This window comes from Prionailurus viverrinus, chromosome D4, assembly GCF_022837055.1.
Source record: "Prionailurus viverrinus isolate Anna chromosome D4, UM_Priviv_1.0, whole genome shotgun sequence".
Lineage (NCBI taxonomy): Eukaryota > Metazoa > Chordata > Mammalia > Carnivora > Felidae > Prionailurus > Prionailurus viverrinus.
The window spans coordinates 87,939,305-87,959,220 of NC_062573.1; the positions used below are offsets into that span (position 1 = coordinate 87,939,305).

Genomic DNA, 19,916 nt, shown 5'->3' on the forward strand with positions numbered 1-19,916 from the left:
TCACGTATGTTCAAATTTACAAGTCCATTCATCTTTGGAGGATGCCAGAAAACCAAGCCATCATTCTGAAAACTGGTAAATGAGGAGGGGGGAAAAAAAGGGAAGCATTCCTTCTGCTTTTTGTGTATCTTAGAATAACCAAATATTTGACTAGGAAAAGCTCTTCTTTTTTAAGAATTTTGATAACGGACAAAGGAATGATTAATTTAAAATCCTGCCACTTTCTAAGCCTCACTGAAATAGTCAACTAGATAACAAGCATTAATGCCTGTTAAAACAATTAGGTTAAAAGCTGATAAGGCATTTTATAAGAGAATGATTAAGCTGACAATACCTAAAACCTCATCATTACAACATCACAAAGAGAGTTGTTTGCTGCGTGATGTGTTACACAAGAAATAAACCACATATAAAGTATTCTTCCCAAAATGAAATAAAACAAACTGAAAGCTTGGATTCAATTTAGCTGATATGTAAGGACCAGTTTATAGAAAATGCAGGTGAAATAAGCTTGGCCTTGTGTGTTTTTAACTGTTAAGGTTAGGATGATGAATACAGGGGTAGTATTCATAACAAAATATAAGAAAATTAAAAAGCTTCAAAGAGGTTGTCAAAAAAACTTTTTAAAGAGTGACTTGTATCATTACCAGTGTTTGAGAATACCTGTCTCCCCATATCCTAAGACTACAAGTAATTTTTAAATATTTGCTAATTAGAGGGGCGCCTAGGTGGCTCAGTTGGTTGAACGTCTGACTTCAGCTCAGGTCATGATCTCACACTCCATGAGTTCAAGTCCCGCGTTGGGCTCTGTGCTGACAGCTCAAAGCCTGGAGCGTGCTTCAGATTCTGTGTCTCCCTTTCTCTCTGCCCCTCCCCTGCTCATGCTTTGTCTCTCTCTGTCTCAAAAATAAATAAAAACATTAAAAAATTTTTTTTTTAATATTTGCTAATTAGATATTTTAATGGTTATATCATTTTATTTTGTATTTCCCTGATTACAAGTGAAATACTACTTCTTCCCTATGGTTCTTAGAAAGTTGTATTTCTTTGTCTACAAATTGTTCATTTTGCATACTTTTCGTTAGAGAATGTAATTTTTCATATTGATGTATAGGACTTCTTTATAGAAAATACCAAAGATATTTATATTATATAACATTAAGTCATTCATTCTCCCTTACCTGCTGGCACCCATACCCTTAAAAACTAAAAGGCACAGACAATTCAACAGTAATAACTGGAGATTTCCATACCTACTTCTAACAAGGATAGAACAATTAGAAGATCAACAATGAAGTAAAAATTTTAGCAACACCACACTAACTAGACCTAACATTTATTGAGAACTCTACCCAACTAGAGCAGTACATTCTTCTCATGTGTACAGAGAAATACCATAAAACAAGTCTAAATAAACTCAAAAGACTGAAATCATACAAACTATGTTATCTTGACCACAATGTAATGACTCTAGAAATTAGTAACATAAAGAAATTTAGAAAATTGACAAATATGTAGATATTAACATACACCTAAAGAAACCATAGGTCAAATAAGAAATCATAAGTCACAAAACTTTCATATGAACAAAAATGAAAATATATCAAAGTTTGTCGAATGCAGATGAAGCAATGCTTAGAGGGAAGTTTATGGCTGTAAATGCCCGATTATTTAAAAAAATACATATATATATCTGAAATCAGTAACTTAACTTTTCACTGTAAGGAACTAGAAAAGCAAGAAAAAAGAAAAAATAAAGGGTTAGAGTGGAAATAAATGCAATACTGAGTAGAAGAGCAAAAAATGTCAAAAATCAATAAAAGTGAATTTATGAAACTATCAAAAAATTAACAAATCTTGGGGCATCTGGGCAGCTCAGTTGGTTAAGCTTCCAACTTTGGCTCAGGTCATGAACTCGCGGTTTCTGAGTTCCAGCCCGTGTTGGGCTCTATGCTGATAGCTCGGAGCCTGGAGCCTGCTTCGGATTCTGTGTCTCTGTCACTCTCTGTTCCTCCCCTACTCGTGCTCTGTTTCTGCCTCTCTCTCAAAAATAAATAAAGATTAAAAAAAACTTAAAAAGAAAATTAACAAATCTTTAGTGAAAAAGAGGTTATATTAGTGAAAGAGTACTACGGGCAACTATAAGCCAATGGACTGGATAAACTAGATGAAATGGACAAATTCCTAGAAATACACAATCTACCAAGACTAAGTCATGAAGAAATAGAACATCTGAACATATCCAGAACTAGTATTCAATAAGTGATCAAAAACCTTCTGCCAAAGAAAAGCCCTGGACCTCATGGCTTCATTGGTAAATTCTACCAAACATTTAAAGAAGAATTAACATCATTCACTCTGGAAGTCTTCTCAAAAATGAAGAGGAGGGAACACTTCCTAACAGTCTATGAATGAAGCATTTACCTGTACCAAAGAAAAAGACACTACAAGAAAAGGCAACTGCAGATTAATTTTCCTTATGCTTTTGATGCAAAAATCCTTAACAAAATACAGTAAAACCTTGGATTGCGAGTAACTTGCTCTGCAAGTGTTCCACAAGACAAGCTAACACTTCTAATAAATTTTTAACTTGATAAAGGAGTGATGTCTTGCAATAGAAGTATATGACACCGAACATCACATGATCACAACTGAGCCAATAGTTCTCCTGTGTGTGTGTGTGTGTGTGTGTGTGTGTGTGTGTGTGTGTGTGTTTCTCTCTCTCTCTGCAGGATTGTGGGGGAGTGTCTCCCATGCTCAGATGCTCATGCTCCATCTCAGGCCATGGTGTTTGGCAGAGATCAGTGATTTTTCAGAACGTTGGAAGGTGCCTAAACTGGCACTGGTGTATTTTTTTGCCACTTCAAAGCACCTATCGATAGTTCTTTGCTTTTCCATTACGAGAGTGAGCTTAGAAATGCTTTGCTTCATTCTAGGTCAGGCTGCCTGCAGATATAGACCCTTTCCTCTGCTGCCTTATTGCCAGTTACAATAAATACATGACAAGCGTTTATTAATACTGTACTGTCATCAACATCTGTGCGAGTGTATAAAATGGCCCTCATGCGGAAAAAGATTCCAATGAGCCGGTGGATAGCAGTGATTCCGTTAGTGATAATGAAAGTCGTTCTACACCATAACCCTCCTCTCTTGTCTCCCTCACACCAGCTACTAAGGTCTTCAAAGGTAAGTGCAGATGAATTTATTTTTCTTTATATTTTGTACTTTGTTATTCTGTATTATACTACAGCATTGTAACCATTTTTATATGAATATTTTTGGGTTGTGGAACGAATTATCTGCATTCCCATTATTTCTAATGGGGAAATTCGCTTTGATATACATGTGCTTTGAATTATAAGCATGTTTCTGGAACGAATTATGCTTACAAACCAAGGTTTTAGTGTAGTAGCAAACTAAATTCAGCAGCTTGTTAAAGGGGATCTAACACCATGGCCAAGTAAGATTTATTCCTGGAATATAAGAACAGTTCACAATGAAAATCAATCAGCAGGACACACCACTTTGGAAAGAAGGAGGTTGGGGGATACCCGATCATCTCCACTGATGCAGAAAAAGCACTTGACAAAATTAATAGCTTTTCATGATTAAAAAAAATCTTAAAAAGGATAGAAGGAAATTACCTCAATATAATAAATGGCACATATGAAAAATCTATACCTAACATCACAGTCAATAGTGAAAGGCTGAAAAAACTTTTCCTTTAAGATCAGGAACAAGAAAAAGATGCCTGCTTTTAACACTTTTATTTAACATAGTATTGGGAGTTCTAGCCAGAGTAATTACATAAGGAAAAAAAAATCCAAACTGGAAAAGAAAAAGTAAAATCATTTGTTTGCAGATGCCATCGTCTTACATATAGAAAACCCTAAAGGTTCCACAAAAACACTTTAGAGCTAATAAGTGAATCCAGCAAAATTGCAGGACAAAAAATTCAACGTGCAAAAATCAGTTGCATTTGTATACACTAGCAATGAAAATTACAAAAACTACTCTTTTGGGATGCCTGGGTGGCTCAGTGGGTTAAGCATCTGACTCTATTTCAGCTCAGGTCATGATCTCACAATTGTGATCATGACCTCACGGTGGTGAAACTGAGCCCCACACTGGGCTCTGCACTTGGCATGGAGCCTTCTTGAGATTCTTCCTCTTCCTCTGCCCTTCCCCTGCTTGCATATGCTCGCCTGCTCTCTTTCTCAAAAAACAAACCCAATTCTTTTTCCAACAGCATCAAAAAGAATAAGTTCTCAGGAAAAATGAACCAAGTAGGCAAAAAACTTTAACACTGAAAACTACAAAACACTGCAGATAAGAATTAAGAAGGCAAAAATAAATGGAAAGACCTTCTATGTTCAAGAATCAGGAAATTCAACATTGTCTAGATGTCGAAACTGCCCTAAATGATCTATGGATTAAGTGTCATTCCTACTTAAGTGCCATGACCTTTTTTGCAAAAATAAAAACTCCATTCTAAAATTTATATGGAGAAAGGTGGGTGGGGGATGGGCTAGATAAGTAATGGGTATTAGGAGGGCATTGTTATGATGACCCCTGGGTACTGTATGTAAGTGATGAATACTGGATTCTACTCCTGAAACCAATTTTGTACTTTGTTTTTAAGCTAGAATGTAAATAAAAACTTGAAAAAAAAATTCATATGGAATCTCAAGTGACCCTGACAAGTCAAAACAGTTTAAAAAACAAAAACAAAACAAAAACAAAAACAAAACTGGGGCACCTGGGTGGCTCAGCTGGTTAAGCGTCTGACTATTTCAGGTCAGGTCATGATCTCTCAGTTCGTAGGATTGAGCCCCATGTCAGGCTCTGCACTGGCAGCACAGAGCCTGCTTGGGATTCTCTCCCCGCCCTCTCTCTCTGCTGCTCCCCTGCTCGCTCACTCTCTCTCTCTAATAAACATTAAAAAAAAAAAAAAAACGCAAAACTGCAGTATTCACATTTCCTGCTTTCAAAGCACACTACACAGCTAATCAAAACAGTATGGCACTCAGGCACCCAAATGGCTCAGTTGAGCACCCAATTCTGTTTTCTTTTTTTTAATTTCGTTTATTTACGAGAGAGAGAGAGAGAGAGAGAGCGAGCGAGCAAACAAGCACAGGCAGGGAAGGGGCAGAGAGGGAGAAAGAGAATCAGAAGCAGGTTCCAGGCTCTAAGCTGTCAGCATGCAGGGGTGAACCCATGAACCACAAGATCATGACCTGAGTTGAAGTCAGATGCTCAACCAACTGAGCCACCCAGGCGCCCCAAGCACCCAACTCTTGATTTCAGCTTAGGTCATGATCCCAGGGTCGTGGGATCAAGCCCCACATCAGGTTCCATGCTTAAAATTCTCTTTCCCCCTTGGCTCCTTTCCCCACTCACACTCTCTCACTCTCTAAAATATGAATGAATAAATGTTAAAAAAAAAAAAAAACCAGGGCAGTACTAGCATAAAAACAAAGACCAATAGGATATAATAATAGAGTCCAGAAGTAAACACTTGTATAATGGCCAAATGATTTGCAACAAGAGTGCTAAGACCATTCAGTGGAAAAAGAATAGTCCCTTCGACACAGGGTCCTGGGAACACTGGATATTCACATGCAAAATAATGAAGCTGGACCTTTTACCTCACTTCATGTACAAAAAATTAATTCAAAATGAATCAAAACCCTAAACATAAAAGCTACCAACTATAAAACTCTTAGAAGATAACACAGAAGGAAAGCCTCATGACAATGGACCTGACAATGATTTTCTGAACATGACACCAAAAAAAAAAACAAAAAAACAGGCAACAAAAGAAAAAATAGATAATCTGACTTGATCAAAAAGAAAAACTTTTGCGCGTCAAAGGGCATTATCAACAGAGTGAAGAGGCAACCCACAGAATGCAAGAAAATATTTGCAAATCACCTATCTGGTAAGGAATTATTATATACACAGAAGCATGCACGCACATACGTATAAACTCCTAAAGTTCAAGTACCAAAAAAACAAACTGATTTAAAAATCTGCAAAGGACAAAAAATTACATGAAAAGATGCTCCATATCACTTATCATTAGGGAAATGCAAAGCTAAACAATACTGAGATATTATCTTGTGCTCAATAGGATGGCTACGATTAAAAAGAAAAAGAATTGGGGCGCCTGGGTGGCGCAGTCGGTTAAGCGTCCGACTTCAGCCAGGTCACGATCTTGCGGTCCGTGAGTTCGAGCCCCGCGTCGGGCTCTGGGCTGATGGCTCAGAGCCTGGAGCCTGTTTCCGATTCTGTGTCTCCCTCTCTCTCTGCCCATCCCCCGTTCATGCTCTGTCTCTCTCTGTCCCAAAAATAAATAAACGTTGGAAAAAAAAAAAAAAAAAAAAAAAAAAAAAAAAGAAAAAGAATTAAAAACCTGAAAATAACAAGTGTTGGCAAGGATGTAAACTTGTGCACTTTTGTGGCAATGTCAAATGGTATAGCCAATGTGAAAACACTATGGGAGTTCCTAAAAAAAATTAAAAATACAATTACCAAATATCCAGTAATTCACTTCTGGCTATATGCCCAAAAGAAATGAAAGCAGGGTCTCAAGGAGATATCTGTACACACGTTATTCACAATTCCAAATATTCACAATAGCCAAAAGGTGATGGATTATTATACAGGCCTGAAAAGGGAATTCTGACAACTGCTACAACACAGCTAAATGTTGACAGCATTATGCTAAGTGAAATAAGCGAGTCGTACAAGGACAAATACTGTATGATTCTGTTATACGAGATTTAGAGAGAAAGAAAGTACAATGGTGGTTGCCAGGGACTAGGTGGGGAGAGGGAAATGATGAGTTATTTTTTAATGGGTACAGAGTTCAGTTTCAATGATGAAAAGTTCTGGAGATGGACAATGGTACTGGTTGTCCAACAATGTTAATATACAAATGCCACTGAACTACACACTTAAAAATGACTAAAATGGTGAATTTTATGTTATGTGTATTTTACAATTAAAAAAAAAAAAAAAGGAACTCAAAATAGATCACAGACCTAAAAGTAAGGTCCCTTAGTTTCATCATGAGTTTGTATATATAGCACTAACCGCACCATCCATGCAAGAAAAACTTGGCACGCTGGACTCCATTAAAACTAAAAACTTGTGCTCTGTGAAAGACACTGCTGAAAGAATGAAAAGACAAGCCATAGAGTGGACGAAAGTATTTACAAACTCGTATCTGATCAGGGACTTGAATCAAGAACTCTTTCAATTCACCTATAAAATGACAAGTAACACAATTTAAAAACGGGCAAAGGACCTGTATAAACATTCCTCTGAAGAAAATAAAGAATTGGTCAATAAACACATGAAAAGATGTTCAACATCCTTAGCCACTAGGGAAATGCATATCAAAACCACAGTGACATACCACTTCAGACCCACTAGAATGGATGTAATAAAAAAATATTAACAAGTACTGGTGAGGATTTAAATAGGAACCCTCATACACAACTGTTGGGAATATAAAATGGTACCCCACTATGGAAAATAGTTTGGCATTTCCTCAAGATGTTAAACAGAGTTACCATATAACCTAGCAACTGTACTCTAATACCCAAGACAACTGAAAATATGTGTATACAGAAACCTGTAAACAAATGTTCACAGCAACATTATTCATAGTAACCAAATGTAGGAACAACCCAGATGTCTACCAAGTGATGAATGGATAATCAAAAAGTGGTATATCCATACAATGCAATATTAATCAGCTATAAAAAGGAATAAAGTATAAATTTATGCTACAACATGGATAACTTGGAAAACTTTATGCTCAATCAGAGAAGCCAGGCACCAAAGGCAACAACATATAGTATTACTCCATTTATGTGAAATGCCCAGAATAGACATTCCACTGGAACAGAGAGCAGATTAGTGGTCACCAGGGCCAGAAGGTAGGGGAAGATAAGAATGACTGCTAATGGGTACAGGATTTCATTCTGGGAGATGAAAATATTCTGACAGTGGTAATGGCTGCACAACCTTGTGAATATACTAAAAATACCTGGATCGTACACTTGAATACAGTGAATTTTATGTGAATATATCTCAATAAAAATGCAATGGTAAAAAAAAAAGAGAGACAAAGATGCAGAAAGAGGCTGACTCTGCCTCTTGGCTGTGTGTGCAGCCTGGAACCCTGACAAATACCTTGAGACCATGAGAGCCAGACAAGTCAATACACTGAAATCACCAAGTACCTGGGTCCTTGATTATGCTGCTTAAGTGCTAAATGAACCAATCCTGAAACTGTCTTTCCATCAGATTTCTTGCTAAACGAGTTAATAAATCTCCTAATTATAAAACGGGGCGGGGGGAAGGGCAGATCTTAACAGACACCTAACCAAAAATGATACAGAAATGGCAAATAAGTATACGAAAAGATGCTCAACATATGTCATTTAAAAATGCAAATTAAAACAATGCAATTGTTGGATGATAGATTTTAAATGCATATTACTACGTGAAAAGAAGAAAGTCTGGAAGGCTATATAGTGTATGATTCCATTTAGGTAAAACTGGAGAGGTAAACAGAAGAGTGGCTGCTAGGGGTGGAGGGGTAAGGTTAAACAGGTGAAGCACAGGCAGTGAAACTCATGTTTGTTTAATACTGTAATGGTAGACAACAGCACTATGTGTTTGTCAAAACCCACAGACTTTGAACCCTGGTACATGTTAATTTTTTAAAAAATGCTTAGGAGGTCAGAGAATCTCAGCATGGACTGCAGAGTGTGATAAAGGTAACTGTATTAGAAACGCATGAATCAACTTCACTGAAGAGGGTGGGGGCAACAGTTAGTGATCTAAGTAACATTAGGGATGAGTAGGGTCTATAAGACCAAAAGGCAAAAGGTACCACATTTAAGCACTGTATTAATTGATAAATGTGTTCCCACAAGGGTACAGATAACCATTCTGAAATCAGTGTACTGGAATTGAACAACTAAGTAAATGGATGGCAAATGGTAGGAGTTACTTTTTTCACTGCTGGAGCAGATTATCAACAAGGGAAAAAGCTAGAATGATCCCTGTGATAACAGATTAGAGTTGGAGATAGCACTATGAACTCATTTTAATTTTACATAGATACAGATGACCATATACAGAACTATTTATAGATAACATGTATACACAGGCTAATATACACATGTATATTTTCCTTGCTCTGTCACCTGAGAGAACCTAAAAGTAATGACATCCCAGCAGCCCAAGAGCAGTTAGTTCTGGTGCCCTGATCTTGGTTTCAAATACAATGTTCCAACAAAAGGAGCCAGAGCTCCTTAGAGAAATGGCTGATTCTAGGACTAAGGCAGGAAAAATGCAAGAGAAATCTGGCAAATCTTGTAGTACCAGAATATATTGCTAAAAACAAAAAACAAAACACCCCAATGAAATGCCAAAAACATAGGGATATGTCAAAGAGCTCCCAATGGCCAAAGCTGTGGCAATATGAGGCAACAAAACAAAACAGTACTGGATTATAGCTAATATAATAAAATATATATTTCATTATATATGAAATTATATATGAATTTATATAGCTAATAAAGTTATAAAATATATGTATTATAAAATACATATCTACAAATCTATACTAATAAGATGACATAGTAAACAAGTGGGGGAGAAAAGACAAATCTGTGCAGAGGAATTCCAAATGCAAGAAATTCCTTCAAGTTTTGCCTTCAAGGAAGTGAGGCAAAACTCCCATTTCTTAAATGTGGGCCGCATGTACTTTCTTCTGAAGAGTACAGCATAGAAAGAGGGGAAGAAGAGTATCTTTCTAGAGAAAGGTGACAAACACTACCTCAGACAAAATGTTAATGTCAACAGTGATGTGTATCCTTGATATGTTATGAAAATGGCACTTCACTTCTGTGGGCTTTCCTCCTCTAAACCCGTAATCCCACCCTAATCATGAGGAAACATCAGATGAATCCCACTTGAGGGACATTCCGCAAAATAACCAGGACTCATGAAAATTGTGAGAGTCATCAAAAACAAGGAAAGTTTGAGAAACTATCATAGCCCAGAAGAACTTACAGACACATGAAAACTAAATGTAATGAAATACTGAAACAGAAAAAGGCCATTTAGTAAAAACCAGGAAAATGTGAATAAGTATGGACTTTAGATGATCGTAAGGTATGGACATTGGTTCATCAGTTTTAACAAATATACCATACTAATATAAGATGCTAATAACAGAAGGAAATGGATGTGAGGTATATGAAACCTCTCTATACAACCTTTTTTCTGTAAGTCTAAACTATTCTAAAATAAAGTTTCAAAAAATTAATGGGCAAGAATACCAAAAACATCCTGAAGGTGGAAAGAATAGGGGAAATATTTGAGCAGGGGTTGGGAAACTACAGCCCACAGCCTAAATCGATCACCAGTTTTTGTAATATGTTTTACTGAAATTTAGCAATGTTCATTCATTTACATATGTCCAAGGCTGCTTTTGTGCTACACTGACAGCACTGAGTAGCTGCAACAGACTATATGGCAGAAAAGCCTAAAATATTTACCATCAGGTTCTTAACAGAAGAAGTTTGCTGACCCCAAAGTGAATAACTAGAACACAAAGGGGAGATCATAAGTATCAGTAACCCCATATAATATCTGAGAAGCTGCTGACATTCCTTGACCACCCTGAACAGAGGCAGGTGCTTCCCTACCAAATTCCTGTAGCTTCTTTTCCACATACGACTAGTCTCTCTCCTGTACTACACAACACCTCTCAAAGGCAAGGATCTCAATAGTGATTCTCTAAATGCACCCTGAACTCAGCAGATAACTGGCTTTTATGACGTTAGAAGTTGACTTCCTACACCACCAAGACATATTTGCTAACAAATTCCCAACTGTGTTCATGTTTCAGCAACCGTGTGCATAAACAGACTAGTCACCTCCTGAGACTGCAGCCTTGAGAATTCTTCAGGTCCAGAAGTTGAATCTTGACTAGCCAACCTGACCAGGATCATTCAATGACTAAAGACAGGAACGAACTACATGGACCAATTATGGCCAATGAGGTATGAGAGGAAATACGTGGAGGGTTTATGGACTTTCCTTCATTCTTCTAGGGACATATATCAAAACATTACTGTTTCCAGTTTGAGGGCACTGTTGTGTAAGCATGTGATACTTAGCATCATAGCCATCCTGAGACCACACGTGGTCAATCTTATGACCCCAAACTATCACCCTGGGAAGAGCAGAGCATATGAATGTAATGAGCCCACCATGTCTTTGGTGATATTAAACTACTAAAATAAGCACACAATCTCTGTACTACCTATCATGTGCAATAATAAACCACTTACCATCAAGTTATCATTACACCATGTGCAATGTTAACCTATTAAAAATGAAATATTTTGATCTTGATTTTTACGGATAAGCTGAGGAACTAAGAACTATAACTGTGAACTGTTGGCTCTATTGTACTTCTGAGCAGAAAAATTATTTTAAAATATATTTTAATTGAAAACTAGTACTCCATAGTACTTACCATAAGATTCAAAGTAATCTCTGCAGTAATGCTGAAGACATATATGAAAAGTATATTTCACTCTAGGCTCTGAGTATTTTAATAACTCAGAAGTTTACTACTTCTTGCCTATATCCTTTGTATTTATCTGGTTAGTAAAATGCTCCATCAAAAATAAATTCTTTATCAAAAATCTTTTTAAACATAAACACAAAGATGAAGTACATAAAAAGTTTTAAAACAAATAAATGATTACACCTAAAGGCTTTGCTTTTCTTCCTCCTAAAACTGAAATGCCAGTAGGAAAAACAATTTTACGGCTTCTTTAGATGAAATAACTTTTCCACAAAAATTATGAAAATTTTCTCAGCACTAAATTAAATAGTTGAATACATGCAATCACTATGGGGTTGGACAGACAAAGCATTGATTAAATATTTGTAAGATAACTGCTTTTAAGTCTTCAAACTCTGTAATTTACCAACCACCACCCAACTTAAAGCAAACCAAGATGCCAAGGACTACTTTTGTAAATATTCCTATCTCTATCAACCTTATCTAAGAATGAAAATATTCAAATCCAAGTGGTTAATTCACTCAGCATGTATATGCTGAGCTCTAGTATGTCTGCTAGATGTTGGGAACAGTGGTATCAATAGATACTATCCTGTACCCATTTAATGAAATATAAATTTTTAAATGGAAATGAACACTATAAAGAACAAGGACACAGCTCAGAGACAGTCATTACAAAAGATCTAAGCTGGGGCACCTGGGTGGCTCAGTCGGTTGAGCGCCTGACTTCAGCTCAGGTCATGATCTCACGGTTCATGGATTTGAGCTCCGTGTCAGGCTTTGTGCTGACAGCTCAGAGTCTGGAGCCTGCTTCAGATTCTGTGTCTTCCTCTCTCTCTCTCTCTCTGCCCCTCCCCTGCTCACACTCTGTCAATCTCTCTCTCAAAAAATAAATAAAACATTAAAAAAAAAAGATCTAAGCTATACCTAGGCAAAAATTATTCTACAATAGCAGGAGAAGCAGCAACAGACACCATGCCAAGACCTGATCAAAGCACATTACAGATGCTACCATTTTTTCTGCACTGTAGTCTTCAAGATAAAAACTATCATCATCCCCATTTTATAGATGACAAAATTCAGATGCAGAGAATTCATGTAACTTGCCCAAGTCATAGAGTTACTAAGTGCCTAAGCTGGTATTCCATCCAGAGAATCACATATCTCCAGAGTGTATGCTACTAACCACTGTACTGCTTACACTACCTTTCTTAGCCTACAGTTCTCATAAAACAGAATCAGCACATACATGACAGGTAGCCTGGACTGCAGCAACCTGAGTAAGAGGTGACAGGAGCCAAATGTAGGCAGTTCCTCAGGCAAAGTGCAGCCTTTTACTTACCCACCCACCTCTGTTCCCACACTAAGGAGTCTGGCTGGGCTAGTATGTGCCTGGACAAAAAAACCAATCTCCATCAACCCCCTCACTTGCTTTCTCAACATGACCTGAAAATATGAGACTAGCAAGAGCACCTGACTTTTATCAATCAGGTCATCTGCCTTCAATTGGAAAAAGATAAGGGTGAAAACTACTCCCATTGGTCCCAAACATGATCTCCAACTCACAGATCACAGTACACAGTAAACATCAGTGAGCGACTCCCAACATGGAAGCAGGAGAGAGAAAGAGGCTGTCATATACACAAACTGACTAGAATTGGGTTTCCATAAATAAACTGATACATCTATATCCTGCTGATTTTTGGCAGGAGTGCCAAATCCACTCAAAACAAAAGCACAGTTTCTTCAACAAATGGTGCTGAGACCACTGAATTTCCACATATAAAGAATGAATCTGAAACCCTACCTCACACCATATAGAGAACCCAAACCAGATAAATGATCTAAGCTAAAACCACAGAACTAGGAAGAAAACACAGAGGTAAATCTTGGATTTAATCATGGATTCTTAGACATGACTCCAAAGCAGCAACAGTAACAAGCAACAAAAGAAAAAAGTAGATATTGGGCTTTGTCAAAACCACAAACTTTTAAAATGAACCAAAACCCTAAGTGTATGACATAAAACTCTCACAAAACAACATAGGGGAAAAGCTTTGTAACATTGGATTTGACGAGATCTTGAATATGACACCAAAAGACAAAGGCAACAAAAGTAAAAACAGATAAATTGAATGTTACCAAAATTTAAAACTTCCACACATCAAAGGATACAATCAACAGAGTGAAAAGGCAACCTATGGAGAAGATATTTGTAATGCATGTATCTGAAAAGAAGGTAATATTCAGAATATATCAAGAACCTCTACAACTCAAAATAACAGTCCAATTTAAAATTGAGCAAAGGACTTCTGGTGGGAATTTAAAATGGTGCAACTACGATGGGAAACAGCATGGCAGTGCCTCAAAACTTAAAAATGGAATTACCCAATGATTTAATAATTCCACTTCTGGATAGATATACAAAAGATTTGAAAGCAGGGTCTTAAAGAAATATTTGTACAATCATGTTCACAGAAGCATTATTCACAATAGCCAAAAAAACAGAAGCAATGAGATACTCAACAGATAAATGGAGAAACAAAAATGTGGCATATACATAAAACAGAGTATTATTCCATCTTGAAGGAAATTCCAAGACATACCACACATGCCTTCAGCAATCCTGAAGACAACATGTTTTGACATGTGTCAACAACAACAACATTGAGGTCATTATGCTGAATGTCACAAAAATACAGTGTATGATTCCACTTATATGAGGTATCTAGAGTAGTCAGACTTATAGAAACTGAAAGCAGAAAGATGGTTATTAGGGAATGAGGGACAGGGTAAATGCTACTTAATGGATATAGAGGTTTCGTTTTACAAACTGAAAAGTTCTAGAGATTGGTTTCACAATAACGTAAACACATTTAACACTACTAAGCTGCACAATTAAAAATGGTTGAAATGGTCAATTTTATGATATACGTATTATATTGCAATGTTAGGAATTTCTTGAATCCGCTGTGTTTCTATATATTGGCAACAATTATGAATTTGAATTTTTAAGAATTTACATATTTAATATTTACACTATTGTACAACAGCATCAAAAAATTTGAAACGGGGTATACTCTGACAAATGATGTGAAAGGCCTATACACTGAAAACTCCAAAACACAGGTGGGAAATTTTAAAGATCTAAAATAAACGGAGGGATACCTCTTTCATGAATGAGAAGATTCAATGTTTTCAATTCTTCCTAACCTCATTTTCAGAATCAACACAATCCCAATGAAAATATAAGCAGGGTTTTTTTGTTTGTAAAAATTGAAAATCTGATTCCAGAATTCTAAAATGCAAAGGACACAGAATAGCCAAACAATTTTAAAAGAGAACAAGTGTGGAAGCCTAACAGTACTTGTTTCAAGTATTAATATATACCTCTAATAATACAGATTAAGCAGTATTGATCTACAGATAAAACAGAATACAGAACAGACTGACATATATGGATAACTGAATTTTGACTAAAGTGCAACTTTAGTGAATAAGAAAGTCTTTTCAACAAATGATGCAACAGTTATCCATACACAAAAAGAGAACTTCCATCCATACTTTGCACCATATTAAAAAATAATTCAAAATGGTCATAAAACTGTAAAATCTAAAAAGCTTCTAAAAACTGAAGGAAATCCTTGTGATGTTGAGTTAGGCAAGCATTTCTTAGATATAAACCAAAACCAATCCATAAAAGAACAAATTGATAAATTTCATCAAAATTAAACATTCTGCTCTTGTAAAAAATTTTTTAATGTTAATTTTTGAGAGAGAGAGAGAGAGAGAGAGAGAGAGCGCGCACAAGCAGGGGAGGGGCAGAGAGAGAGGGAGACACAGAATCCTAAGCAGGCTCCAGGCCCAAAGCTGTCAACACAGAGTGGGACTATGGGCTCAAACTCACAAACCGCGAAATCATGACCTGAGCCAAAGTCGGATGCTTAACTGACCGAGCCACCCAGGCGCCCCAAACACTCTGTTCTTCTAAAAGCACAGCTTAAAAGAAAATATTTGTGGGGCGCCTGGGTGGCTCACTTGATTGGGCATCTGACTTTGGCTCAGGTCATGATCTCATGGTCCGAGAGTTTGGGCCTCGCGTCGGGCTCTGTGCTGACAGCTCGGAGCCTGGAGCCTGCTTCAGATTCTGCGTCTCCCTCTCTCTGATCCTTCCCCGTTCATGCTCTTTCTCTGTCTCAAAAATAAATAAACATTAAAAAAAGAAGTTTTTTTAAAGAAAATATTTGCAAAGCATATATCTGATAAAGGACTTACATCCCAAATCTATAAAGTACTCTCAAAAATCAATTATAAGATAACCTAACAATAAAAATAGGCAAAAGACTCGAACAGACGCTTCACCAAGAGGATATAAAGATGACAAATAAGTTTATGGAAAGATGTTGAATATCATTAGCCAGAGGGACATGCAAATTAAAAACAAAATAAAACAATTAAAATACAGATCTACTACAAGGGCTAAAATTGACCAAGTGTTGAGGATGTAGATGAAGTGGAACTGTCATAGTGCTAGTGACAATGTAAAACTGTAAAATAACTTTAGAGAATGGTTCGGCAGTTTTCTTTAAAAGTTAAACAATACACCTACCATATGATTTAGCCACTGCACTCTAAGTATTTACTTAAAAGTATATCCCATACAAAGACTGGTAGACAAACGCTCACAGCAACTTTATTTGTACTGCCAAGCCTTAGTGATGAAGCAAATGTTCATCAACAGCTGAATGGATAAACAAATTGTGGTATGGTATGTCCATACAATGGAATACTACTCAGCAACAAAAAGGAATGCACTGATTTATACAACATGGATAAATCTCAACTCATGCTGAGTTAAAAAAAAAAAAAAAGCCAAACCAAAAAGAGCATATGCTAGAAAATTAACAGTAATATATAGTGACAGTAAGTAGATAAATGTTTGCCTGTGAAGTAGGTGGAGAGAAGATATAAAATGGGCACAAGGAAACTTCTGGGAGTGATGGATATATTCACTGTCTTGATTGTGGTAATGATTCCACAAGTGTATACACATGTCAAAATACAAACCTGTATAAACATATATAGTTGTTACTATGTCAATTATACTTCAATGAAGCTATTTTTAAAAGATAAACAAATACAAAACTATTGTATTAAAAAGTCAAGCAGGGGCATCTGGGTGGTTCAGTCTGTTAAGCATCAGACTCAATTTCGGCTCAGGTCATGATCTCACGGTCAGGCTCCAGGCCCAGCTGCAGAACGTAGCATGTGGAAATGATACTAGACAGAAAGTGTAAGCAGAAAGATGCATAATTTGTGGTACCAGCATACAACATGAACATTTAAGGGCATTCACTTGCTTTCCCAGCCACCACACATTCCAAAAGAGCACCAGTGTCTGAACTCTGCCACCTGCCCGTGCTAATCATCTCACTAAGTACAGTAAGTATCAAGAAAATTCACTGTCAGTATTCACTGCAGTTTATCAATACGGAGTCCATGCACCCTCAGAGACCAGGAAAGACTGGGTAGGAATCTATCTGTGCCCAAATTAGCAGGTTAGCATCAGGATCCCACAGGAGAAGGAACCAGGGAATAGAGTCTAGGTTTCCTTGAGTAAACTTCTTTGAGTAAACATCCTTCAAAAGTTCCAGCTCTAAGCATATACAATTATCAACTTTTTTTTTTTTTTAAGTTTATTTAGAGAGAGAGAGAGAGAGAGCAGGGGAGGGACACAGAGAGAGGGAGGGAGAATCCCAAGCAGGCTCTGCACTGTCAGCACGGAACCCCACACAGGGCTCAAACCCACGAACTGTGAGAGCATGACCTGAGCCAAAATCAAGAGTCGGATACTCAACCGACTGAGCCACCCAGGCGCCCCCAAATCATCAGGTTTAATTTTTAGTAAATGACTTGTCAGGAATCACGTATACATTCTGACCATTCATGCCGAAAATATTGAGAAACAGTAACAGCCAATATTTATTGAGAACTTACTAGGTACAACCTAGTAAGTAACCCTAGCAATCCTCTGAGGTAAATACTATTATTAATTCGGAGATGTTATGTAACTTGTGCAGGTAAGAAAAGGTGGGAACTGGGATTCCGAGCATGCTCGCTTCATCACTATGCTATAATGCTTCAACCTGCTGGGTTATTTATTTTTATCCAAAAAGCCAAGGAGAACCAATGAAAAAACTTAAGGACAGCAGTCATTATGACACTAGTCAACTAAGAACTGATGGTGAGGTTAGCAAGGGTCCCGAGAGAGAAGTCAAACTCTTAAGTCAAAAACGCTGGGGAACTGAACCAGAGGGATGCAGAGGAAGCCAACAACCTAAAATCTTTGCCTGGTAAAATCAGCCACACTTGGCGAAGTACTGGGTGTCCTTAAGTACAGCAACGGATGAGGGGAGCTGTTTCCCATGTTACTAGCTTGGTGGCTGATGAGTAATTAGGGTCTGTCCATTCAGACCCAGGAGGACCCGGCGGTTTGGCTCAGGTGAGGGGCGGGAATATGAGGTCTCCTTTTTAAATAATCAGAAACAAAACGAGAAAAACCAATTCTCTGGAATGTCCTCTCACCATGAAATAAACCTCCCTTTCCAGGCAGCTTGTCTTTGAAATGAGGAACCCTTAAGGCTTTTTCAAAAATGAGAACCCACTTGAGCAAGGAGGGCCCTTCAACACTACTACTAAGCTCTCCTCTCCTTTTATGGATGAGGCACCGAGTGGCAGGGCACACCGTTCTCACAGGACCAATACCAGAACCAGCTCTTCGGGCTCCATTCTACTTCCCCCTCCTCCCAATTCTGTTAATGGAGACTCGTATCACCAAATAATATTCATCTAGCGTCTCCTAAAAGCAAATATAGGTACGTAAGCTAAAAATCTGTAAAGTAAAATTTGTAAAAAAAAAAAAAAAAAAAAAAAGTCGACCGCATACATTTAACTTTCCTAAAATTTCTGGTTTTCTTTGGCAAAACGTTTCCTTGGTGTTACCCTGTAACGTTTCTGTATTTCCTGTCCTGAATAGAGCAGAAAAACCCAGGGTCTTTAAGGAAGACTGGAGCTCTGTGTTTTCTACTCCCCCATAACGAACCGGAGGCGCCTCTGAGCCAGCGGGCTCTGCCGAACCCGGGCCTATGAAATCAGCGCCCCGGCGGCCACCCGAACCCGGCGGAAACCCGGAGGGACAGCGGCCCGAGCGTTCCCGGCCGACAGGCCCCCACACGCCCGAGGAGGCCGAGCCAGGAACTGCACCACGGAAGTGGAACCGCCTGCCGCACGTCTGGAAGTTCCCGAAAGGACGAAACCACTTCTCCTCGGGACCCCGCGCACAGTGCTTCCCGAGACAACAAACCACCTGAAGGTTTGTCCGGCGAGGCGCAGGAGTGGCCCCGTAAAGGACGGGCTGCCCGAGAGCGGGGGCCCACACGGCCTGTCCACGTACCCCCCCCCCCCCAATCCCCGGGCTCCGCACCCCGGCCCCGCCCAGGCTCCCTGGGCCGCACCCGCGCTCACCGAGAGGCCGCCGGCGGCCTGCGCGCCCGGGCGCTTCTCTGGCATGGCTCCCGCCGCGGGCTCCGACGCCGCCGCGTCCTCCGGCTCCGGCGGCGGCTCCGCGCTCATGCCGCGGCCATGCCCGCGCCGGCTCGGGGTGCTCCGGGACGACGACGACGACGCCGCGGACGCGGCGGCGGGGCCCGCGCCCTCATGGGCTCCGTGGCCCGCGGCGGCCTGCGGGTCGGGTGGCGGCGCCAGCGGCGACGCCGAGGGCTGTAAGGGCGGCTGAGGCCGGAGCCACCAAGGAGGCGAGGCCGGGAGCGCAACTGCAGGGGCCGCCGGTCGCACCCGCCGCAACGACCGCGACTCTCGCAGCGGCCAGCGGCGTCAGGGGCGGCCCCGGACGGTCACAAGGCCCCGCCCCGCCCCGCGCCCCAGCTCCCGCCTGGAGCTGGGCGCCCGCGCCGGAGGCCTCCGGCAGCGCCCCGCCCACCTCAGGCCCCACCTCCACGCCCCCGAGGCCGCCGGGGCGTGCTCACGCGGCCGCCCGCCGGAAGTATGTCATCTCCCGCCGCCTCGCGGCCGTGCTGTTTCCTGAAACACTGTCCAGTCTGGGGAAGTGACTTAGATGAACGACTGTTTTGTAATTTCGGCGCTTGTGGAACGGCTCCTGGTGTCCTCTTCAGGCACAGAAATGGACACAGCCTGACGCGGAAGGACACCCCTCTCCAGGCCGGAGTCCAGAACTGGGAAAGCGCTATATGTACTGTGACCAGGCAGTCCG

General features: G+C 39.5%; 1 protein-coding gene across 3 annotated transcripts in view; it reads right to left on the bottom strand.

Moving 5' to 3' along the window:
- MFSD14B (major facilitator superfamily domain containing 14B) overlaps positions 1-19,583 on the bottom strand; it is a 79,040-nt gene extending 59,457 nt beyond the window's left edge. For 2 of the 3 annotated variants that reach the window (XR_007146480.1, XM_047831131.1), the window contains exon 1: positions 19,151-19,581. Coding sequence is in view for 2 of the 3 variants with exons in the window: in XM_047831131.1 (XP_047687087.1) it covers positions 19,151-19,258 (108 nt within the window). In the remaining variant the exon portion in view is untranslated. Of the gene's footprint in view, positions 1-19,150 lie in introns of all 3 variants that reach the window. The other variant, XM_047831132.1, reaches the window with a different exon arrangement.
- Positions 19,584-19,916: the final 333 nt, after the last annotated feature.